Source organism: Plasmodium fragile, assembly GCF_000956335.1.
Source record: "Plasmodium fragile strain nilgiri unplaced genomic scaffold supercont1.17, whole genome shotgun sequence".
Lineage (NCBI taxonomy): Eukaryota > Apicomplexa > Aconoidasida > Haemosporida > Plasmodiidae > Plasmodium > Plasmodium fragile.
The window spans coordinates 175,743-202,214 of NW_012192597.1; the positions used below are offsets into that span (position 1 = coordinate 175,743).

General features: G+C 37.1%; 5 protein-coding genes across 5 annotated transcripts; 3 read left to right on the plus strand and 2 right to left on the minus strand.

Annotated features, from left to right (window-relative positions):
* Positions 1–416: 416 nt before the first annotated feature.
* On the minus strand, positions 417–1,763 carry AK88_01886 (uncharacterized protein; the record flags this gene model as incomplete). The annotated part of the gene is made up of 1 exon (XM_012479521.1): positions 417–1,763. One exon carries the CDS (start codon positions 1,761–1,763, stop codon positions 417–419), a length of 1,347 nt encoding a protein of 448 aa, XP_012334944.1.
* Positions 1,764–3,468: 1,705 nt separating this feature from the next.
* AK88_01887 (uncharacterized protein) lies at positions 3,469–5,192 on the plus strand (the record flags this gene model as incomplete). Its single annotated transcript, XM_012479522.1, has 2 exons — positions 3,469–4,883; positions 5,063–5,192. The coding sequence occupies 2 exons, from the start codon at positions 3,469–3,471 to the stop codon at positions 5,190–5,192; spliced, it is 1,545 nt and encodes a 514-aa protein (XP_012334945.1).
* Positions 5,193–7,907: 2,715 nt separating this feature from the next.
* On the plus strand, positions 7,908–12,350 carry AK88_01888 (uncharacterized protein; the record flags this gene model as incomplete). Its single annotated transcript, XM_012479523.1, has 1 exon — positions 7,908–12,350. One exon carries the CDS (start codon positions 7,908–7,910, stop codon positions 12,348–12,350), a length of 4,443 nt encoding a protein of 1,480 aa, XP_012334946.1.
* Positions 12,351–12,964: 614 nt separating this feature from the next.
* On the minus strand, positions 12,965–14,431 carry AK88_01889 (uncharacterized protein; the record flags this gene model as incomplete). Its single annotated transcript, XM_012479524.1, has 1 exon — positions 12,965–14,431. One exon carries the CDS (start codon positions 14,429–14,431, stop codon positions 12,965–12,967), a length of 1,467 nt encoding a protein of 488 aa, XP_012334947.1.
* Positions 14,432–16,459: 2,028 nt separating this feature from the next.
* On the plus strand, positions 16,460–26,445 carry AK88_01890 (uncharacterized protein; the record flags this gene model as incomplete). Its single annotated transcript, XM_012479525.1, has 2 exons — positions 16,460–17,741; positions 17,825–26,445. 2 exons carry the CDS (start codon positions 16,460–16,462, stop codon positions 26,443–26,445), a joined length of 9,903 nt encoding a protein of 3,300 aa, XP_012334948.1.
* Positions 26,446–26,472: the final 27 nt, after the last annotated feature.

Sequence of the window (26,472 nt, forward strand, 5' to 3'; positions counted from 1 at the left end):
AAAAAAAAATCGTGATCTTTATTTCGCCAGCCTTGTACTACGCGGAAGGCTGCCCAAGTGGGATATTTTCATTTGTGTCACATTTGGGCCCCACAAAAAAATCATTAACCGCTGCCCATATGAAAAGTTTTTAAACCGCATAACCTTCATTCGAATAAAAAGAAAATCATGAAGATACCAAATGAATACATAAATGAATAAACACACGAATGGGGTGTTTGCCATAATGGCTGCTTTTCTGTCCCCACCTTGGGACACGAAAAAAAAAAAAACGCACTGCCACCAAAGGATGACGCTGCTGAAAAAAAATTAAAAAAATCATTTTTTCAATACGCCCATTGATGCGTAACCTTTTGTTACTATGTCACAAAAAAAAGATCGTTCATTAGGTATTCTTTTTTCCTTCTTCACGCTGCTCACGTGCCATTCATTCCATACTGCTGGGTCCACTCCTCATACTTCTTCAAATCGTCGACAGACAGCGACGGCTTCGCATTGGATATGGCTGTTTTGAAATCTTGCACGGATAAAGGCGGCAACAGTAATTCGTTTTCATTTAAACTCATTACGTTTTTTTCAACTTTGGTTACGTCCGGATCTCCAGGGGAACAGGGAGTATAGAAAATTTGGCCATTCCTCTTTACTTGCTTAAAAAACTTCGAGAGAAGGCATTTCTTAACCGGCATGTAAATCGCATCTCTACATATAATGTCGATATCAGCGCCTGTGTAATTTTCCGTTACAGTTGCGAAGTATTTAATGTCTTCTTTTCCTATGTATCTTGGGCCACCGCTGCCGCAGTTGCTTCCTCCAACACTTGCGCTTTTACCATCTGCTGGACCTTCCCCTTTTCCACTACTCTCACTGCCGTGTATGTACTTCTCAAATATCTTCATCCTGGCGTACACATTTGGGAGAGGAATATATATTCTCTTTTCAAACCTCCGCCTGAAGCCACTGTCTAGGGACCACGGGGTGTTGGTCGCACCCATGACGATGATATTATTTTTATAATTATTTAAACCGCTCATGTTTATTAAAAACTCTGTCTTTATCCTCCTAGTAGATTCATTCTCTCCGTCTGTTCTGGACCCACACAAGGAATCAATTTCGTCAATAAAAATTATAGCAGGTGCATATTCTTTGGCTGTATCGAATAGACATTTTATATATTTTTCACTTTCTCCTTGATATTTACTTACCAAGTCGGATGACGAGACGTTGAAAAAATTCATGTTGCATTCATTGGAGCAAGCTAACGCTAGGAAGGTCTTGCCAGTCCCTGGAGGTCCATATAATAGGATACCCTTATATGGCAAAACAGAAGAGTTAAAGAGTTTTGGAAATTTCAAGGGGAAAATAATTGCTTCTTTCAATATCTCCTTTGCTGTTTCTAATCCACAAACATCTGACCATTTAACATTTTTGTCTTTATTTAGAATAAACTCTTTTATTTGTTTTTTCATATTTTCTTTACTTTCTTCTGTGCTTGCTCCTCCCCCTCCTACCTTTTCCTTTGTCTCCATAGTTTCCATTTTTTTAATTATTTCCTTTAAATTCTCCGCTCTCGTCATGTAGATTTCCATTTTTTTTAAAATTAAATCCCTGATATTTGCATTCTTTTCATATTTACAGAAGAAATTAAAGTATTGCAAGCTTTGAATGTACAAGTTCAGGGCAGCTTTGTAGTTTTTCTTTTCATCCTCTATAACAGCTTCTTTGGCCAATTTAACAGCTTGGTTAATCGTTTCCTCCGAGTCCATCCTCCTTATGTGGTACTCCTTGGAGGGGGTTAAATGGTCGTTGCAAAAGTTAGGCGACAAGTATATTTTGTTATGAGCGATCTGTCAATAAATAGTACTTTACACATGACGAAGTGGGACCTACTGTGTGATTTTATAATTGCTACTTGGTGTCAACCAGGGGGCAATGAAATGGGTCTTAATATTGGTTGAACGGCGTTGCCCTCAGAACAATGTACAGCCAGCAGTGTGAAGGAGCAAATGTAAAGGCGCATGTACATTCACGAAGTTAAACACGAGTATATGTAACGCCACGATATGAATTGCACTTGCAGTAGTACAAGCCGAACGAGAAATGTATGTAGCAAATCAGTTCTTAGCACATTACAGTGAAGTGGAAAGGAAAAAAAAAAAAAAAAAAAAAAAAACAATTAAGTTGAAGAAGCACACAACCCTGTGTTGGTTAGGAAAACTTGTTCAAAAGAATTGCCCCCAAACTTATGTGCATATTTTTCTTATCAAAAAGGGGACAAACGTTTGTATATCCTTGAGTGGTAAGATGGATGCACTGCAAGAATAACCCGTTCGCGTATCTACCTATGAGAGTAAAAATGGTTGCTGCAACGATTCACTTTAAAGTTGTGCGAGGAGGGGAAAAAAACATACGGTAGAGTATGCTTCCCTGAGTGTTATATATGCATAGGTATATCTTGTTAATGTCAATTTGTGTCATGTGTGTGTAAAAACGGTGCGTCATTGTTCCCCCCGGTGGTAACAGATTGTTCTGTTATATTTTGTTCCTTCTGTCCTTTTCGCACTTTTGCGATTTCGTAACTTTGCACTTTTAAGTTTTGCACTTTTCACTTTTGCACATTCTAGTTTTGCATTTTCAACTTTGCATTTTTCTTTTTTACATGTTTCCTCCCTCCGTGTCTGCGCAAGTTTATTCAGATTGAACTTTAAAACGTCCCATTCACCACTTTAAAATTGTGTGTTTGTCCGCTGGGTCATTGTAGTATAATTTGCCTCTCCAAATAGGGGAAAAAAAACAAAAAAAAAAAAAAACAGCAACCTCAAGATACTAAAACCAAAGCAACACATGAATATGCAACATTTTGCTTAAGGGAAAAAATTTACATAAATGAAACTTTCGCGACGCCCCGCAATGCTCGTTACACAGAAGGTAAATAAAAAGTAGGGAAAAAAAAAAAAGCAAAGCGCCACGTAACGTCAAAAACAAACAGAAAAACTTTCTATAAAAACGAACATTTTGAAGAACGCCTTTGTAACAAAAAAAAAAAAAATAAAATAAAAAAGTTATAAAGGGCAAATCATAAACAAATAAACAGAACAAAAGTATACAATAAACGCAGAATAACTGATAAATAAATAACCCTGCTTTATGCGGGTATTTATTTATTTTTTTTTTTCTTCCAGCCTTAGCATCATCCACAGGCAAATATTCTTGAAAGCATGCTAAACACGATGAGAACAAACACCTTAACCTGACCAGCTTCACTCCAAAAGGAACGAAGCGAACATGGTGGGAAGTCATCATGTAGTGTTACAAGAGAAATACACATAGATTGCCACCTTTCCAGTGTCCCCCATTATGTGTTTTACTCTTATATTTTTGGCGTGAGTACACTTGGTTAATGCCCATTTTTGAGGGCACTTCAACCACTGGTTTTTTTTTTTTTTTCTGTACCCATAAAATAGTGAAAACATGAATAACCAGGAAGAAGAAAAAAAAGGGGAGCGACAGAAATCAGGAAGGAGGAGAATCGACATTCGTTTTGATGTAGATGAAATGGACATTCCTGTTGATAAGACTGGCGGAGAGAAGCAGCACACGCCAGCGAGCGATGGTTTCCACATGAGCAGAGATAAGAACGAACATGTGAACACAAATGGAAACACCCAGGTAAACCAACGCCTGTCGAAAAAGAATGAAACATCCGAGGACAAGGAACAGTTGCTAATATTTAAGAACTACATGCAAAGGGAGGCTGCAAAGAGCAGCGAAGAGACCAAGGAACAGCAACCCAGTAAAGAATTGAATGTTTCGAAAAAGGAACACAAGAATGGCGCAGATGAGGACGAGTTCGAAATCCCGATACATAGGAAAAAAAGAAACCATCGTACTAATTTTTTAAGTGAAAGCTTTTTTAAAAATAAAGATTATGAAGAGGAGGATCAGCAGGAGGAAAACAAGAGATTGCACATATTGGACATTTTCAATTATCATGATTTTCCTGCAAATTTATTCGGGAGAAAAAAAACGAACACAAGAAATAAGGAAAAAAAATTTGTCATCGAGTTTGTGGACACATATAATGACGATTTTGTAAAAAAAAACATTAACAATAATCTTATATTTGAGTCAATAGGGGTATGTAAAGGAATTTCCTTTTTGCACATAAATAAAAATATCAATGTAAACTGCCTAGGGTTCAAAGACAACAATGCTTTTTATTTTTACAAAATGATACCATTCGATAAAATTTACTCGAAGGATAGCATGAGCAAAATGTTAAGTAGCAAAAGTGCCTCTCCCCAAAATGAGGATACAAGACAGCAGAGTAATAGGAAAGGACACCAACAGAACAGCGATTTGGACAGAGCAAACAAAAACGAAGAAAGTAATCCCCTTTGGGAAAATTATAATATGATAAAAAATTACCTTTTTAATGAAAAAAAACAAGAAAAAACGTTGTACAATGATTTATATTTATCCCCCTATGAAAAAAATTTAAAATCAAGTATATGTATAGGGACTCATATATACTCCAAAGAAAGGGCCGTTAAAAAATGCTTCGGTTTACTAATAGAGCAAAACGTATACACTGCTGATCAACCCCAGGATGAAAATTCATCAGTCAATAAAAATTTGGAAAATTTGTACTTCGATTTTCCATTCTATAGAAACCAAATAAGCTTCAAACCTATTTACTATCCGTATAAGAATATCCCCATTGTGAGCCACTCTTTTCAGAGTTATTTTAAAAATATCCAATGGGAGAACATGAACAAGTTGAAGGATGCTCAGTTTTATTACGATGTAAAAAACAGCTTCTTCAATTTTTCAAGGGACGTATATTTGACGACCAAGGGGGCTATTAAGCACTTCGATTCGCCCAAGTAAGGAAAAAAATAAAATGAGTGATGCAGACAGAGAGAGTTCCTCTTTGGGGGTTCATGCGTGCATAAACTTGTTTTTCGTTACATTGAACTGGTTAACCACCAGTTTACGTGACCGGCTGCTTAAAATACAAATGCCCTTTTTTAAAATTGCATCCACCACCATTACTCTCCCGCAGGGACTTCATCTTCCAAACCGCTAACCGAATGAAGGATATCAACTTCCAAATGAAGAAGATTTGCGAAAGGTCATTTTATATAGTACACGATTCCGTAATGAGACTCAGCAAGGTCTCCAAAAGTTCTTAAAACAAGAAGACGCGGTGCTGGCTACCGATGCCTACATGTGTATAGTGTTTTGCTGTACATACCAACACGCATTTCTGTTTTTTTCTTTTTTTTTTGTGTGAATTCCCTTTCTGTGGTTATCCGCGCAGTGGGGAAAGGGGAAAAACGATGGCGTGTGCAAGTGTGACATTTGGCGCTTTCCCATTTATCAATTTTTAAAACGAAAAATTTAATTAATTCTTTGTTTTGTACTTTTTTGAATTCTTTTACAATTACGTTTAACAAAAAAATAATATAAAAAATGGATTATCCTTCTCCTGTTTTGCGATAAGACGTATATTACATACGTACACAAATATAAATAATTACACTGAACGGTTGGGAGTAAACCTTTAAATGGGCTAAAAGAAGTAAAATGGGTCCATTACATGATCCCTAATTTGCAGCGCGGTAACTATAAAGGGTATAAAAAAAAAAAGAGAAAAAACATTCTCACAAAGTTGGTCACTGTTTGAACAATACTGTACATATGTCTCCTTGAGAAACGTGTTCTGCCCCACTTGGCCAATCATTTTAATGATCACGTTGAAGGGCTAAAAAAATTCCCAATAATTTTCCAACCTTTTTCGAGTAAATTTACAGAACATTCGAAAAAAGGGATGCGTCGATTAACCTATCACATTATGCCCACATAACGTGAGGAAATAACTCCATGGTGATAAATAGATGGAAAAAATTTATCAACACTGGATAAAATATAATTGCATTTATATATTATATTAAGTAGGCACGTAACATAAATGAATAAAACCACGACGGGGAATATTTTCCCCCTATAGCTTTGGATGAATTTGTGCTACCATTCTGCATTGTTCTGCACTTTTCTATTTTTTTTTTTTCCACATACAATTACAACCATTTTTGGCCCTTTCAATAATATATGGAAAAAAAAAAAAAAAAGGCAACAGGAATAGACCCAAATCGATTTCTTCTTCCAACTTGCAGAGCACATATAATACAAACACAGGTATGCATAAAAATGAAAGGAAAAAAGGGTTCCGAGGTTTCTGTACTTAGGCGCAAACTTGGGGGAAATTTTTTTTTGTTTGGCGCATATAGGTCAGTCCTACTTACAAAATGAGTGAATAGTTTATCAAGATTAGTATATATATAAAATTACATATATATATATAGTTGGCTGCTTAAGCATTTAAGTACATATGTCCATATACTGTATGTATTTATGTATATATCCCCAGGCTTCCCTTCATTCGCTGCGGTTTCAGGGCCACTCTTCGCAGAGTGCGATAACATAAATATTTGTAGGCGCCTCACCAGAAACAGCGCATATAAATATATATATTATATATAATAATACAATACAATATAATAGCGCGTTATATATATTTTTTTTTCTATGGGTTTATGTTGTTCTTGTTCTTTCCTTTTTCCATCTTCAATACCAGCGCAGTTGCGTAGTTACTCGCGAGCGTTCCTGCGTTGTTACCTTTTTTTTTTTTTTTTTTTTTTTTTTTTGTTTTTTAAACCATTTTTTAAATGAATTGAGCAGAGCGTACAACTGGAAAAGGCAGATTCGTTTAAAAGCTATGGAAAAGAAGTTTTGCGCGCAAGGAGAACACCATCCCCGCGGGCTAGCTTTTTCCACAGGGAAAAAATACAAACTTATGTAAGAACAAATATATATATGCATATGTATATACATGCTTATGCTTGTGTATAGGCTGAATGTTTTCCTACCCCTCGTAGCATGGCATAGAGGGTTCCTTTACAAAGTTAGGCAAAATAAAGCCGCGGCTAAGCAGTTGCGACCAAGCGGGCGTCAACATCCTGACAAGCGAAGCCCAAAAAGGCGCTACAAAGCGGCCATAGGAGCATAGCATACGCGTATGCAAATAGTGTACGTCACGTGTTGTTCTTGTTCTTTCCTTTTTCCATCTTCAATACCAGCGCAGTTGCGTAGTTACTCGCGAGCGTTCCTGCGTTGTTACCTTTTTTTTTTTTTTTTTTTTTGTTTTTTGTTTTTTAAACCATTTTTTAAATGAATTGAGCAGAGCGTACAACTGGAAAAGGCAGATTCGTTTAAAAGCTATGGAAAAGAAGTTTTGCGCGCAAGGAGAACACCATCCCCGCGGGCTAGCTTTTTCCACAGGGAAAAAATACAAACTTATGTAAGAACAAATATATATATGCATATGTATATACATGCTTATGCTTGTGTATAGGCTGAATGTTTTCCTACCCCTCGTAGCATGGCATAGAGGGTTCCTTTACAAAGTTAGGCAAAATAAAGCCGCGGCTAAGCAGTTGCGACCAAGCGGGCGTCAACATCCTGACAAGCGAAGCCCAAAAAGGCGCTACAAAGCGGCCATAGGAGCATAGCATACGCGTATGCAAATAGTGTACGTCACGGCAACCACATACAGTTTTGAATAGGCATTATGTAATGACTATTTTAGCTGACGAACAACATGTTCGCGTGTCTCCACCATCTGCTTCTTCGTCCATGTACCAGAGAGAGCGGCAACTAACTGCTAAGTACTTGCGAATGCAAAAGAGAATAGGAGCGAATTCTCTCCATTTTGTGGAAACTTAACAAAATAAGGAGCGCCCCCCCAAAATAAGAAAATAAAAAAAAATAACAGGAAGAGAGAGAGAGCATACAATTAGAGGGGCACACCGTAAGACGGTAGCAGCTAAACGTAGGCAGAACACAATATGAATAAAAAAGTCCTCGATATGGACAAAGGAAAAGGGAGAAAAAAACAACAGAAGGATGTAAGAAATTACGACTTCAAGAAAACAGGAAAAGTATTCAAATACAAGAAGAATGATTTAAAGAAAAGGAGCTTCGGTCTCAATAAGAGTTGGAAAAATAAAATTAACAATACGTACGGTAGAGAGGAAAAAAAAGGGAGTAGAAAACAATTTAATAGTAACAACCATGGAATAGGCAATTATTCCAATGAAGGGTGGAGGAAGTCCACCCCTCCTATGAACAATAGGACACCTCAATGTGACTTTGAGAACCTGGTTGACAATGTTGTGGAAAATAAAATAAGCTTAAAAAAAACTGATCAATGTTTTATTGCCAACGTGAAGAAGATATACAGCATAAACCACTCCTGGTTTTCCGTAAAAAAAAACCTCGAACATATTGTGTCGAAATATGTTTTGAAAAAGAAGAAAAAAAATTACCAATACGATGATGTAAATTTCTATTTGAAGAAAATGCGAAGCAGGCAGAGGAGAAAAGGGAAAAGGACAGAAAATGAAAATGAGGAAGAAACTCCTGTTGGTGAAGACGAAGAGCAGAAGTACCACCAACAGGCAAAGAGTCAAAATAAATTACTTTTCCTAAACCCCGAGGATATGATCTTCCAGCTCGATGAGGAGACAAAAGAAATTGTACTAAACAACAAAATGTGGAAAAGTAAAATAAAGCAGCTATTAAAAAAGAAAATATCCGCTTATGAGGAAAGGGAAAATGTTGCTAATTCTAATGAGGATGATTTTACGGACAAGTCTCGGACCATCGATTACAACGATGTTCCAGTTTGTCTGCGGCAATTGTACGAACTTGGAAACGAGTACAGGGATAGTAGCAACTATGGTGTTGGTGCGAATAATGCCAATAGTGGGGGCATATCTACCAATCACCACCACCGAGGGGGCAAAATAAAGCTGAAACTGCTTCTAAAGAGGAATGTAAACATGAGCAGCGTGTACAACTTGCTATACGATATTGGCCTAAATCTAATGTGCGAATATTACAAGATTTACGTGGACAAATATTCAGAAGATGAAGAAAAGATCCATCTCGAAATTATACACAATAAGAGTAATGTCTTCACAGATCGAATTAACAACATGGTCGTGTTGTTTAAGAAGAACCCACTAGTGTACATCCTGTATGTAAAAATTTTGCTAGATTATTATAATAAGAGGGAAGACGTATTCATAAGGAAATCAATTTTGGAATGTGTAAAACATGTGTTCATCTTCATTTTGCCAAATGAAAGCTTAGAAACTTTGGAAGGGAATAACAGAGAGGTTGTGAATTATATTTTGAATGTCCTATTTAACCGATTCAACTTTAAAGAATATAATTTCGCTTCCTTCCATTTCTTCCTAAATGCGTTACTATATATATACGCACTAGAAAATTTCATGAAGAAGCTATTCCTACAATACATATATATTTTGAAGAATGCAATGTACAGCTCAATACCAAGTGTCTTTTACGTGTCAGTAAATAATTTAAAACAATTTTGTTTAAAAAAAAGAGAGAATAGATTTGCCAATCTAAACATCCTTCTTGAGGGGTACTTGTCCATTACAAAGGGAAATCCGCTTATTCTAAATACCCTCAAACATATAATAACAATAGAAGGTATGCAGCACTATGTCGTTTTTTTTCTGTTCGAGCAAGTATTATCCAATTTAAGATACTGCGTTGAGCAAATCGTACAGTCCTTAAAAAATGGAGACAAGGAAAATGTTTTAAATGAAAAGTTGAAGAAGGAAATTGTCAACATGAACAGGTCATTGTTCATTCTATACAAAATTAAGAGCAACTCTTTTAATGACATCACGGAAAATATTATTTACTTTGCTACCTACATTTTTGAGATGTTTTCGAAGAATGTTTTCGAGCTTTTCGATAAGAGAAATGTCCTGCTCAAGGAATGGAGCATAGAAAAAATGAGCTACATTAAATATACCTCTGCGGAAGGGGAAAGTTTCGAAAGTGGAAAAGCGCCGAAGGATGACTTGGGCTGCGATGCTGGTGGGAACGTGGGAGATAAGCAACCAGCGCATGAGATTAGCCAGGTGTCCCCACTGAACTTGTCTCAAACGAGCAAACTCGAAGGGGCTCCAAGAAATGGCCAATTCGCCACCAAGGAGGAAGGGTACAATTGGAGCAATGGAAGTGCAACGAAGATTGTGGGCGCACCTAGCAACAGCCAGTCCGTGCGCAGCGATAATTCCTCAGCCATCGGGGCCAGTACTAAAGAGACGAACGTGGTTAGCGGGGAGGAATTCCGGGAAGGCAGTGAAGACACCCTTGGAGGGGGGGACAATGAAGGGAAGGAAGTCCAAAATGGTGCCCAAAATGGTACCCAAAGTGGTACCCAGTGTGGATCCACAAATAGTAACTCACGCGGAAGCAAACATGTTGATCGTCATAAAAAAACGGAGGACGACTCCACCTTCCACCAACACTGCCTGTACGGCTACCTGAGCAAAACGATTCTGAAGGTGCTCTCCAGTATCCTGGTGAACAACATCTACTTCATCATTTACAACCGATGCATTATGTTGAAAAATCAGAACAGCACCGGAGGAAGAGGAGGAACTGGAGGCAACGAGAAGCCAGCAGAGGACAAGTACCTGCACAGCTTAAACATACTCTCCTTGTTAAAAATAATAAAAAGTGTCGAGTCATACAAAATAAAAATTAATTTCCTCATCATCATGTTCCTGCTCTTATATTCATCCAATCAAATAGACGATAATATATACTGCTATTTTTACAGCATCTTAAGAAATATAAATTATTATGAAAGTGATCACACGTACAATTTCTACGGGCTAATAACAGCATTAATACTTACAGACAGAAATTTGATCAGAAATGTTAGTTTTATAAAACGAATTTTTCAACATAGCATTCATGCGAAAGAATCATGGACCCATTTATTCTCCCTGATGATGATACGATATTTAGTTTTAAAAAAAAACATCCTCATGAAATTTTTATTTAATGATGAAAATAGTTTATATGCACAAAATTTGGATAATGTAAAAAATGCCTACATGGTAAAGTTTAACAAATATCACAAAGGGGGAAAAAATCCAATCATCAATGACGAAATGTTTCTTTACAATAAGTCAGTAAATAATCCTCTGGATGCCAATTCTATACTAACCCATTTGTATGAGTTTTACAATTTTTCCTCTTTGCTGAACGATAATTTTAAGAATGTCCTCTTCGAATTTAGGAACATAACAATTTTTAATTATAATTCTATTCAGATGAACAAATTTGGTGTGCACAAAAATAGCTTCGCAAATAATGGGTTCATGCGTAATAGACCGCTGTTGGTCCAGCCAGGGCAGAGAAATGGGGCAATCAGTAACGGCACTATCGATAACGGCAGCGTGGCCAGTGCAGACAAACCAGACTTGAATGAGGGTGATTCTGTTGAAAATCCAACCCCCAAGGGGAAAAACACAGAAGAGGAGGCTTCTCTTCAAAACAGTGGAGATGCAAACGACAATGACAACGATAATGATGACGATATAGTAATTAACGTCAAGAGCAATCGGCAGTGGACAAGAAACACACAAATAATGAATGGTGCCACGGACGGTATATCCCCTAGCGTGCGCGCTCCGATCCCCCCCCCACCAAGCATAAACGAAACGACGGTTAATAACAAGGCCAATAATTGGTCTCAATTCACCACACAACAACGCCCTCCAGAACCACCCCCAAGTGCACATGACTCGTCTACTTGCTATCCATATATGTACCGCTACGAAACGAAGGACGTCATTGACATCCTGGATAAGCTATCAGTAGAATACAAAAGCGCCCAAGAACAAGTGAATATGCTCAATATTTTTAACAATTTTATGCACGATTCTTGCATGAATGAGAAAAGAGAAAAAAACGATCAAGTGAAAACGCAAGGAATGTTTAAATTAATGAACAACCCATACCAGAAATATTTTTACCACATTCTAAACGTATATAATAACAATAGTTTTAAAAAATTTAAGGACAAGTATCAAATTAGAAGAAACAAGAGCGGTGGTGATGTGAGTAGTGCTCGGGGAAGTTCCGACGATGACGATGATGCCACGGGCTCAGTCTTGGATGAGGAACAGGAGGAAGACGAATTCCTGGATGATTTCATACATAAAAATTTTGACGTAGGCAAAGACCTCGACGATGATGATTTTATTTTTAACCAAACGACACCCAAAAAAAAAAGGAAGAAAAGTGAACAAGATAATTTTGGCAAAGACAAAAATTTAAACAATATTTCCAAAAGGAAAAAGAAGCAAGAATCTGACGCTCTCACGGATGACGTCATGGAGTTTTCAGATTTCGCCAAGCTGAAAACGAAGAAAAAGAAGAAGGGCGAATAATTTAATTTCCCCACGTCATATGTGCTCCTCTCGTTTGTCCAACACGTGTTTTACGTGTTCATCTACTTATATGTATACATGCGTGTGTAACATATTTACCTACTTTATGCACACATAACCACCCTCCCGCCTGTGTGCCTCTTTTTCCCCGAAATGGTAAATTAAACGGGGAATACTCTTTACCCGCCTCCAACGGGTGGATCATTTCTTTGGTAAGTTTGTTAGCACATCGTTTTGTGCCGCGCGATTGCGTTGCAGCTGTACGTTGTAACCCCTACGTTGCGATCATATGTGCAATATGTTTTGGGGGGCATTTTATGGCCCCATCTTTCCCTTTTTTTTTTTTTTTTTTTTTTGCCCCATTTTGTCCTATTTTGCTTTGTCCTACTGAACAATTGGAAAACGCGAACCCTCGCCGCGTCACACGCAAGGGAAACACCTCTTCATGTGAACTCTTTGTTTAACACACTCCTTTTTAAATTTCGCACAAAATAACGACATTTCGCATGTCACAAAAAATTGGAAATTTTATTTTAGATACACTTTTATGCAAAAAAAGAAAAATAATAAAATAAAGGAAAAAGGGAATGAGGGAAAAGAACGTGATTTAATAATTAACTTTTTAATTTTTTTTCAAAGTAAGACACGTAGTCGTAATCGACTTTTTTTATTTTGTCCATGAGGGCGTTCATATTGTCGCTTAGTATTTTTTTATACATATCTGAGGAGAAACTCTTTATGGTCGTTTCTGCATCGTTCAGTATTTTTATTTTGCCGCACACTTTCTCTGTATGTCCATATGGCGTTGCTTCCATCACCTCACGTTCGCCCGGTTGTGAGTCGCCGAAGTTGTCTTCACTTTCCGGAGGTGTGTTGAATTTTTTTCTCTGCGTGTTCTCCGTGCTTGCGTCATGGTCTTCTTCTTCTTCTTCATCATCCTCATCTTCATCTTCATCTTCATCATCTTTCTTCTCGGTATGATCATCCAAGCTTTCATCTTCTTCCACCTCCTCATCGTCGTTTTCGTCCTCTTTACTTTCCTCCTCCGTATCTGTATCATCATCAAAGCTATCCTCACCATTCTCATCATCGTCCAGATATTCATCCTCCTCATCGTCTTCCTCTTCATCAAGATCTTCCTCCTCTTCCATTTCCCCTTCCCCGCTGATAACCTCGCCACTCGCATCGTGTGCCATTCCAGTCTGTCCCGTTTCAATCATACGTGTGTCTTCGTACGTTACCCCTATGCCCTGCGTGGAATGGCCATCTCCGCTACCACTGTGACCTTCCCCGCTCATACTTTTCTGTTCAATTTGAGGGATGTGCATAAGTTGTGCAGATAGCCCAGCATCGCTCCTCTTTTCAGTTAATAACATTTTGGAGCGATGATCTAAGTCATTTTCCTGCATAAAGGATATAATGCTGCACATTTTTTTTTCATATTCATCCATGGAGCGATATAATTGTTGTAAAAATTGGTCTTCCCCTTCGTTCTGCCTTTTATGCACTCTTACTTGTTCGTCGCGGTGTTGTGTATCCTCCCCCGTGGTTTTTTTATTGCCCATTTTTGTTTCGGTCTTTGAGATTTTTTGCAGATGATCAATATTTAATTCCACGTTCATTTTATTTTTTAAAAATAAATCCAAGTTGTTAAAAAGTTGCACCATTGTGTTATTTATATCGTTGTGGAAGCTTTTTGCCAAGTCAATTTTTTGTTGCATAGAATTTATTTCTTGATTTTTTTCCAAAGTTAAATTTTCAATTTCTTTCTTTTCCTTCTCAATTATGTCATTATTTTGGCTGATTATTTCGTTGGCAGTTTTTATATACTTACTTAACTGATTTTTTTTTTCTTCACAGGATAGCATCAGCTCGCTTAAGATGATGTCTATTTTTTCCTTTTCATTTAAAGTTTTTTCTTCTTTGCTGTTGTGCTGGTTGGTGACTATTCCATGAATTTCATTTTCGTTGTCGAGAATTTTTTCAAAGTCATCCTTCATAAAATTGAGGATGTTTATTTTGTCTTCCAGTGTTGCTAGGTTTATGGGGGGTTTCGTTTTTTTTTTTTTCTTTTGGTTCATTTTGGAATCTGTTCACGGTGTAATTAAGTGGGGGGGGGGACGTCTTTTCATACAATGAAACGTGTGTAGCGGATTAGGGTTCAGTGTAGCGTTGGGATAACCTATGTACGCTTCTTCCCCTGTATGCCCCTTCACTACAGACACGCTCAGCGGTAGGGACAACACGTATGCACACTTTTTAAGTAAACCCCCTTTTTACCCGTTATTCAAAATTGTATTTAAAATTTACTACGCCCTTATTGTCAATTTATGTGTCTCTCCTTTTATAACTCGTAACTTTAGGCTTTTAAAATGAGTGGTAACATGGCCCAAAAGATATGACTGTTTGCCAATGCGGGGGCATAAAGCAGACATACACAGGGGAGCACACCTGCCAATATGTTGCTACCATTAAGATAAAAACGTTTAGCATATATGCACACTATTAACGCGGTGGTTATTCTTTTTCGTTCCCACCTTTTTGTTGCATTTTGTAACCACCGCTAAATGTTTACGCCTCTGGTGGTTTGCCTAACGTGCCTTATGCGCGTCTTACGTTTAGTTAAGCTGCCTGGGCACATACTTATACTAACAGAACGGTGTTACTAGGATCCCCTCAAGATGAAGAACTAAGGTGACACTAATTGTCCCCAACCTGATTTTGTGCTACATGGCCCTACAGTGTTTCTACGACGAAAATAACCGAAGGAAAGAGCTTCAGACTTTAAAACAAGAACTCACTATTGTGCTAACAAAAGAATGAATATTATTTCGCCTTCCCGTAGCTAACGCGTTTGGGGTCTTTCATGAGATATATGCTACGCAAAAAAAGCATGAGAGTACACACGTAAAGGGTAAAAAAATAGGACAGGATGAGAAAAAAAAAAAACAAAAAACTTTTCCTTCTCTACATGGCGGCGTTTCGTAGACAATTCAGCATTTTCTCTGTTCCCTTTTGAGGATGACCTCAATTGACTCCTAACAAAAGCGTGAACATTTGTTTCGAAATGTTTCACAATTGGACCATCATGTCATACACGCGCAATATACGCACCTATGGGTACCATGTAAATTACCAGAAAAAGGGGGCACATCCCCTGCGCGAAAAAATAAACACGTTATTTTTTTTTTTTTTCGAATTTTTTTAAGAAAAAAAAAAAAAAAATTTCAGTCATGTCAATAAATTACATACCACACAGAATTACGAAAAGTAGGAAAACGATCCACATTTTGCAATTTTTTTTATGAGTATCTGCTTGGCGGAAGAAAAAAAAAAGCATACACACCAATTCTCCTTCCTATTTGCACGTAAGCGGCTTGCACCCTCGTTACGTGTATATATATATAAAAAGGCAGAAAAGATACACGCATATACCGCCGCAGAACGCACAATACAAGTTTATGCGCATATTTTACATTTAACATGTGCATACGATCTAAGGTTACTTGCTTATGCGACGAAAAACACCTAAACGTGATGCCACAGTTCTCATGAAATACCAGCCTGACATTCTCCAGTGAAAATAAAAAAAAATTCCCAAACATTGGAAGAAAAAAAATGAGCAAAAAATAAAAAAAAAATAAAAATATTACAAAAATGTAAATTTGAATCCCAATTGCTAACAGACGAACTGAGAGATTGTAACGAAAAATCGACAAACCTGGAAAACGATGAAATAATTATTCAAGTTCCTGAACGGGAAAGTTCACACTTGAAAGAGCATCCAGTTTAACAGGAAAAAATTAAGGCGTCTGTTTTTGTGCAATCATGCCAGAAAGAGGGAGGAAATAAACCGGAGAGAACAAGTGAAAGGTAAGCGTCACCAAAGGGGTGGCAACCAAATTGGGGAGATCGAAACGGGTAAGTCATATATTGGGGATAGACTTAAATCGGAATTCAAGGACACACGCAAAAAAAAAAAAAATAATAAATAAATAAATGATCAAGCGACCTCCTTAACCGAGCGACCTGATGACAAATAATACCCAGTTGAACCAAGCGAACGGAGCCCAAAGCAGCAGGAGCAGGACGTCCCAGTGTGCGCGAAAATGTTGAAAATGCTCCTGTATGACACCATCAGAGGTGAGTTGAAAACGGAAGGAAAAGACAAAGCATTGGACAAAAATGTGATCAATGAAAATATAAAAAAATATGACCGACATAAGCTGAGAGCCATACTCAGGAAATACATTCGACACAACAATAGACTGCTAAACTACCACAAATACAAAGAAGTAATAGACAATTTTGAGCCATTTAAAAATGTGTTTATCATATACAGTAATAGCTTCTTAAATAAAAACAAAATTTTTAATTACAACTTTAGATATTCCAAAATTATAAAAATACTGTACCTAAATAGAAAGGGGAAAAGACTTATATATGGGGACAAAAATTACATGAAGGAAAACACCCTTACGAGAAATAAAAAAGGGAGGAACACTGAAAGAATAGGATTATTAATGAACGATAATAAATTCCGCAATGAAGATAACTCCAATGAAGAAAAAAAATATGATGTCATTAATTTTTTTTATAACTTAAAAAAAAGTGATTATGATAAATTGGACAAAGTCATTGACAAAAGCCTCATAGCCCTGCCTTCATTCAGCTACTTCGATATTTACCTATTTAGCAATAACAAAAAATTAAAATATGAAATTAATAAGAAGAACATAAAATATATTGATATCAGTTCTGTCCTGTATTACTTGTACGTCCCAGTAATCATTTCTTACATCCATTTAAAAGATTTCCACAACGCCAAAATTAAATTTTTTGAATATATCTACTTGAAGAGGAAGTTTAGACAAATTAATAAATACTGTTCCGAAAGCGAAAAAAGGAAATTGAAGATTACCACCCTAATTTCTTCCAAGCTGAAAAATAAGATATATAATTATTACGATACCCTGCTGTATGAAAAGAAGGCGTCTTCCATCTTTTCTAAGTCCAATGACGAGAAGGGAGAAAAGGGGGGGGGTAAAAAAAAAACAAATAAAGGTAGTATAGTGCTGCCAAGTAAAGGAATCCGTACCAAAATTAAGAACAAATTTATATTGGCTGCAAGGAGAAAAAAACATGACGACTCCTTCAAGGAGCGTGGAACGGGAAGCACCACCATGGCAATTAGGAAAAGCAAGAGGAAGAATACCTCCCTGCGTGGAAGTGATTGGACCTCCGCGTGTGATAGCTTGTCAGTGGAGCCCTCAAACGAGTTGACTACACCGAATGGAGCGGAAATATGTCCCCTCTCACTGAAAGACAACACACAAGTGAATGATATTAAGGATGGTACAAACATAATAGATTGCAATGAGCACCACAGCAGTAGGGATAATGGGGAATACACCCCACGGAGAGATACTCAGGATGATTCTGCCGAGATGAAGGAGAATGACCCCTTCACAAAGAAACGAAGCATCCACTTTCACCACACATGCAAAAGACAAAATTATGCACATCAAAAAAGGAGAAACATAAAAAAAAAAAAAAAAAGAAGGAATACATGACCATAGATGAATATTTGTTATTCCTAAAAATAAAACACAAAGAGACATCGCTAGAAGGACTAACAGACGTCGTAAGGAATATCCCCCTGAAACATAAAATACGCAGAATAAAGAGACTAAAAAATATAATGAACATTGAATACAATGAGAAGAAAAATATATATAAAAAGGAAAAGATCCTGAAGAATCTGATCCAATTTAAGGATAAAAAATACTATTTTTACAACTACTTTTTTGATGTGTTGATTTATTTTTCGTATTTTAAACAGATAAACATTGTGGAGGGTATATTAGTTATGGCACTCCTGTACAGCAAGATGAACTTTTTGAGCATTTCAACTTACATATATAAGAATGTGTACCTCTATTTTTATTATATATTCGAGAGCTACCAGAGGAAGTGGAAGTCCTTCGATTTAAATCATGAGATGAATAAGCTGAACTCGTTTAATGTAAAGGGGAAAGCAAAAACGGACGCTTCTAATGCAAAGCATTCCAAGTATTTAAAGGACGAAATTGCGAAAAGGAAAAAAGAAAAGAAAAAAAAAAAAAAAAAAATGAAGACCATGGCAAATGTGCCGTCTGATGTGGGGACCATAGCGAGTGACAAACGGGAGAATAGTGAGGCGGGCGATTCCTGTGTCACTAAGTCTGGCGAGTTGGATCCTAACATACACCTCCAGGGCAGCCTCAGTGTGTCTAGGGGTATTAACGACAATGTGACGGCAAGAGGCGCAATCGATGCGGCGAGGGAAGATGGAAAGGAAAGCATAAAGAAAAACAAATCGAAAAGGGATGCGAAAAGCGATGCGAAAAACGACAATAAGGGAAACCACAACGATGATAAAAAGGATGGTAAGGACAACCTTGCAGAGGATGAGAATGACAACTATGGCATGTGCAGCATGTACGACGAGCTGGTGGTGCACACATTTGACCACTTCCAGAGGCAGCTGCGACACAACAGCAATTTTTATTTCGTGGCGGACTGGCAGAAGGAGAACTCCCACTCCAGGTATAGGAACTATGCCTTTCTGAATAATTCATTCAACTCCCCGCACCTGAATTACATCAACGACATCGTCGTAGGGAATATCATAAAAAATGCAATATGCTTTAACTACAAGTACATTTTCAATGGAATAAAAAGACACATATTAATTTACCTTAATATAATAAGTCATGTAGAAACAAAATATATATTTCATCAAAATAATTACAACTTAAAGAATCTGATTTACCATCTGTACATGGACAAGATTCTAAAATTCTATGACAGTAACCTATTCACGTATGAGAAGAACTTGTATGTACTAAGGAGAATTATTTTTTTGGACAATGGTGTAAATTTATTTCACCCTAGTGAGAATTATCTAACCAATGACTACTGCTTAAAGTCCATATTTTTTAAAATATATTTTAATCTTTATAAAAATGCATCTCAAAAGATGAACGGAATGAATGCTCGGTACATGTTGGATAATCACAACAGTTGGATCCACTCACAGCTAATGCACCAATACAGGATTAACGTACGGGGCGAACATGGGAAAGACAGCATGCTCCATTCGTTGATCAACTTGGAGGGGAAGAAAATGCAGTTGGCAGACAACCAGGTATGTCCTTATACAACTGCGTCCCAGCACGATTTAGCAAAACAGAAAAAAGAGGAAGATGGAGCACTGAGCGGCCACTGCGATGGGGAAAATATACACCTAAGCGATAACTCACCTGGTGGAAATTGCCCAAATTTTAATTTCACTATGGGTACGAACGAGCAGTTGAGAAGCCATATGCTTAGTAGCTACCTAACGAACGACTGCAGTCACGTGGGGAACAAGGGGCAAAAAAAAACAGGAAACGTATATCACGAATTGAACAGCGTTGCAGATTTTGAAAATAATAATGTCAAGGAGGGTGAAGGTAAACACGTTTCCCATTACAGGGATCCCACGCGAGTGAATAAATTCCCATATAGCCACACCATCTCGTTGCATGAACCTTCTAGCCATAATAAAATGTACAACTCGGATGCTCCTTTGAACAAGACGAAATCTATTATGAAAAGTGTCACCTTGGTAAGTAACCTGAAAAGTCGCTCTTCCATCAACGTGGAGGCACAGAGCGAGTCGACATTTGATAATACGTATAGCGGCAACTCGAAAAAATCGAAATTAACATTTTGTGATGAGGTGGACAGGAAAAACAAATTGGCTACCCCAAAGGGGGAAAGGAAAAACGACAAATTTATTGAAACCATTTTTAAGAAAAAAATTAACAAAAATTTGTTCGGAAGAAACAGAAGTTTGAACGAATCTGACAATGATTATACTGATGGACAGGACAATTTGAACAGCTATTCACTGAGAAATTTTTTCAACTTCCCCAATAATGAATTAAAAATATTAATTTATAATTTTCTCTACCTCTACATATTTGACGAATATATTTATATGAATATACATAAGAAGGACATAAGTGAGTACTTGAATTTTTTAAATGTGTTAAAGAAGAAGCAAAATCTGAGGTACAATTTGTACAATTTCCTATACCATTCCAACAAGGATATTGGCAACGAAATATCATGCTACAAAAAGTATCTAAAGGAGAGGTACTTAAATAAAAATAAAAAAAAAGATAACAAAATGGTGTATAATTCTATGTTTGGTGAGAACAGTAACATCCAAGTGAATATGAAAAAAGATCTAAATGAAAAGTCCAAGACCAAAAGTTCCAAGAAATTGTCCAAAAAAGACGAAGAGTGTAAAATGGTTAGAGAACATAAAAAAGAAGAGGCCTTCCATCCAATGGCTTCAATTATCCTAATAAACAACCAAAAAAAAAAATACAATTCAAAAGCTATTAATTTGTTGAGAGATACTTATAAAAAAAATTTTATTAATTATCACATCAAAATTAATGTAGAAAAATATGAACACATTTATTTCCTCTTCATAATAACAGAAATGTTATCTCTTATTTTTTTGCCATTCATCAGTTCCCACTATTACTTAGCCTACATAAAAGGCTGTAAACATCTGGGCGAGGGTAAGTTCACCCAGATTGAGAGGTTTAGGCAGGAACATATACACCTCTTGTGTGACCGCACTAGTGATGATGGAGCCAGTGCGGATGATGTCAACGGAGATAAAACAACTATCGTAGATGGTGCTGAATGGAACTACAAAAGGAAAAGTGCAAAACAAAGTCGTAGAAATACGCAAGATCGAGTGAACAAGCGGAAGAAGTTACTTAAAAATAGCAAGAAGGATATACCCACAAGCATTTACAACATCTTCAGTGTAAACACAGTTAACTTGTTCAATTTTTCAAATAAAGAAAAAAAAGAAAAATTATATGATTCTGAAGAAATCAAAAGTAAAAAAATCAACTATCGAAAAAATACCCTAAGTAATATCAAAAATGAAACAGCATATATACAGAAATATTCCTTGTTCAATGAGAGGAGGGAAAAATGGAATGACGTCCTGTTGAGCCGAACGCACACTACCGAGATGAAAAGAAGGAAAAGCACGAAATATGCCCACCATGTGGATCATGGCAACTACTACATTGCGCTGTACAATGCGAAGGGAGTAATAGAACAAATCAGGAGAAGCAAAAAAAGGATAACCTTCGAGGCAAAGAATCTCATTGAAAATGTCTTCCTCTACAATGAATATTACCAAATTGATACCTACGAATTAAATAAAAAATTTCATAGTAAGGACAAATATTTCCTCATAAAAAAGTATGAAAAAATTGTGGCTCTCGCTTTTTACACCCGATTTAATTCGTACCTGATATTTTCCCTGTATCAACGAATAGCGCTACTGAATTTCCTATACTCGAATTACAATTTGGTCATTTCAATTCTAAGATACATTAACCATGTACACTGTAAGATTATGAACCAGCATGCACGTAGCCATTTTTTTCATATGAACAAATCTCCATCAGTGTGTTCAAGGTCAGTTGGTCTTTCTCACCAAGGGGATAAAGTAAAACATACGGAATTACCCGACATGGGGAAGAGTAGCTTTTTCGCAGATGAGCCCGAAAAATGTGCCCCCTACGAAAACTCCTTCTTTTACATGAAAGATGAAGACATTCACTACGATGATTACATAATCAACACATACAGCACAAACTACATTAATGATATGAATGCCGCTCAGGGTAGAGATAACTCCCCTTCGTCTTTAATCAAGTTTTATCACAAACTAGGGGATATAAAATCCTTCCGATTTTCCATTTTCTTCGACATATTTTTTGAACTGAAGGTAAATTTTAACCACCTCAGTAGCGCACATATATGTGTGCAGAATTCCTTACGGTATCTTTTCTTCTTTTTGAAAAATGCACACAAGTGTAATGTCATCTTGGATTTCCGATTGAGCAAAGGAAGGAGGGGTGCGCTACGGGGTACAACTAACGAAGTGATGAGTGGATCTGTCGATGAAGACAATAACATGGTGAAGCCGTGCAGTGGTACACACAGGAGTAAGAGTAAACATTTATGTGACGTGCTCAAGATGGACTCCCAACGCAGAAGGGTAAAAAGTGAAGAAAATTTACACTTCCATAGTGAGAATATCTCCCAAGGAAAAGAAAAAATACTGGACGAGTCGAATCGAAAATGTGGAGAATCATTTGACGATGCCAGCCGTTTTGTACGTGCGGATCAGAGTTACCCATCGGTGGAGAATAGCACAAGTTGTGATGGAAAATACGATTCGCATAATATTAACCAGGACAAATGTTACACTGAAAATGATTGCCATTCGAATTGGCTTGATAAAATGGGGAAGGAGATCAAATGCCAGGCGAAGGGCGCAAAGGAAGAGAATGCATTGATCACATCAGACGGTGAAGAATTGCCTACATTCTTACCCAACATGGACATAAACAAACTAAGAAGTAGTAAACTCTTCTACATCATAGGTATCTCTTTACTGAAGCAGCTAAATACGAACTACTACTATGATAACATGAAAGAAATAAACCTCATTTACGAGGAAGATTTGGTTGGAAAAAAAATAAATGTAAATAATTTGTTAAAAAATGATTATTCATATGTACTCAACTTGAGTTACAAATACATGATAAAAAGCATCAAGGTGGATCCCAACCACCTGTTGAGTTATTACTATCTTGCAGTTATCTATTTGTACAAGTTAAAAATTACCAAGTGCATTTATATATGTAAAAATTTTCTATTACAAAACTGCTATAATGTGTACGCCTTCGCATTTTTTTTGTTATATATAATAGTTACCAGTTCTAGGTACACCAATATGGACGTACTTTTTACACACGGGGATAGGAAGCTTTGTAAGGGTGATACACATAAGGGTTATTCCATCCAAACAACTAGTGGAAAAAGTAAAGGTGATGGTAGCAAAAATGACGCTCTAATTAACCATGCGAACATTTTGCACAGTTACAATGAACAGTACAAAGGGTTAATTAACCAATTAAGGCAAAATGCCCCCAACTTTTATAACGCTATTACCAGTGCTAACAACCTGTTTCATGCAGATGATGGGCAAATGCCAGGTACAGGAGGAAGCTGTATGGAAGATATTTGCAAGCTCGGAAATTTTATAAATTGCAACGATTCAGTCAGTGAATGGCCCGTTAACATTGTGAAGGGAAACCCATGTGATCTCCCTTCCGAAAGGGAGTCTAATGGGAAAAGTGACAACCCAAGTGGTAGACATGATAAGAACAATAGAGAACACCCGTTTGGTCCTAAAACGTCGGAGGTGAATATTGCTACTGGAAGAATCCTCGCAAGGGGGAGAAGCGCGCTTGATAAGCTGGGCACACACTGTACAGAGGGGAAAAGGAGAAGTACCCCATACTGTCTTTACAACGATGAGGAACCCCAAACTACATCACCTAACAACGAATGTTTTTTAATCCTCACGAAAGCTATAAACTACTTCCCGAACAACTGTTTTTTTTTTTACCTCTATGTATATTACTTAATTAATTTTTTCGTAATCTATGATATCTTATTTTCTTGGGAAAAAAAAACAGAAGACAAGAATAGAAAGAGGACTTGCCCAAATGCCCAAGTGAAACACTTGCTTCTTCAAAAAGCATCACAACTGTGTGATATTAAATCAAGCCCAAGTGAAATCCCGCGCCCTACGGACCAGTTCAACTTTTTACTTGAAGAAAAAAAGGGAGATGCGCACCTTACCCAACTGTACGATGCAATATTTGACACAGACGAGATGGACAACGGTGATAGTGATGAGGTTAATTACACTGATGATGAAACTACTAGAAATAGCGATTCCTGGAGAGTGCCCAAATCGACTCGTTTTTGTCCCAATGTCCCATTTAATTTTAACAAGTGTACCAACTTAGCTAAGTGGAAGGACGAAGGGAATAGACTTTTGACCAATAGCATTAAAGAAGAAATTGACAGAATTCAGATTTCCCTAAAGATTTTGCAAAAGAAGAGCAATGCGATGAAGGGTGAGTCCAGAAAGGGCGGTAGGGGTAACAAGGTTGTTGCTTCCGGGGTGGCTGCAACTTCCCCTCTCATGAAGAGTGGTTCGGGTGACGGGTCACAAGCTGTTGCAACACATGGTGGTAGTGCGGCTGAGGATGAAAAGTGTGGAGAATCTTGTCACGCCCGTATTGAACATGCTGCCAATGCAAATGTGAAGCAACAGAATAAGGAAGACGAAGGCGTAAGCACGGAAGAGATAAACACCACTTTTATGGACCCCCCATCAATATATGATACCTGCCCACACGAACTAAAAAGTAAAATAAAAAAAAGCGAATACATTGACATCAGCAAAGTAAAATTGTTACCCTGCGTTATGCCCATACTGTTAGTATTGTACAAATACATTTATCAAAAAATGCAAGAAAAAAAAAACTCAGACATGTATGTATATTTCTGTTTGAACACAATTATGTCCGTTATTGATCTGGGTAAGATTAAATGCGAATTACATGCACAGAGCGACAGCAACTACCATCCAAATGGTGGAATCAACAACTGCAACTGCTTCTTTAGCTACGCGAAAGGGAGCGACAAATTATACACCAAGAATTACTACTTTTCGGAGAGAGATCGATGCGGCGTGGTTAGCGGAAGTGGTGTCATTGGTGGAACCTATAACCATTTTGGAACTCTCAACTCCCAGAGCAGCATCAACAATGTCAGAAACACCACCCCCCTAGTTAGTTGCGAAGTCAAGGGGACGCGAAAAATTAACCTGAAAAATGTCTACCTCGAAGCCATTACCTGGATCAGTGTGGCTGAAATTCTAATATACCTGAGGGTAAATGCCAAGCTCATTATTTACCTGCTGAACATTATAGACACATACATAAAATTTTATCTAAGTGTAAATAATGACAATAACTATTACAGCTACGAAAATACAAGTTTTTTTTACAATTTGACGCACCAGTTTATGTGTCTAAAATGCTTATACTTGTTTTATCTCTATGCCAAATGCAAAAAGAGGAAGAAATATTCAGACAGTCTTCTCCTGAGCAGAAAAGGAAGCAGTGTTGTTTGTCGCTTGTCACCAATGGCAATGTCCCCTTTTATCGAAACGGTAAAGAAAAGGAAGGGCAACGGAATGGGGAAAATATCATTCCCTTTTAAAAAAAATTTATATACAAAAATACTCTTTTTCGAAAACGAATATGAATTACACAAAGCTAGAATGAAGTTGTGTGACCACCCCAAAGTTAAAGTCGACAATAATCACATTTACTTCAATGATCGATTTGGTGAAAATGATTTGAAGTTGCCTTTTCATACAAAAGATAAGAAAGATTTGCGGAGGACATTTTGGCCTCTGTGGAGGAAAGCCGAAAAGGGAGGTGCTGATAAGACAGAAAAAAAGGAATCCCTACAAAGGAATGTACCAAAAGAGAACGCGAGCAATGGTGCGAAATGCGGCTCAACCAACAAAGCAGACGCAAATAACAAAATGAACAAAAAGAGTATGAATAAGATTTACGCCGATGAGGAGAAACTGTTCAACTCTTTTCGTGTGGACTATGAGAGTGCCCAGAAAAGACAGAAAAAATATCGACTCGTAAAAAATATTAAAATTTACTTATCCGTAATAAGTAAAATTTATTTCAACGATAGAAAGGTTAATATTTTATATGCTCGATATTATTTTTTGAAAAAAAAGTATCTAAAAGTTATTAGCATTTTGTCTCTCCTGAATGAGCATTACAAGAAAAAGGACTATTTCATTATGAAGAAGAAAAGGTCACATGGGGATAGTTGCCCAGGGAAACATATGAACAACTCTTGTGAACAGAATACCTTACCAAGTCACTACCCCTTTCATTTAAATAACCAAACCGATTTCGTCTACGAATATTTAAATATATACATGTATTATCAATCCTTTGAGAAGTTACAAAATTACCGCAAGTCTAATTATTACAAGCATATTTTGAAAGTCATTTTTTTAACCTGCCCCATCATACCGTTTGGTTTGTTTCCGTTTATAAATTTGTGAGCTGCTCTCGGGTGACGCACTCATTTT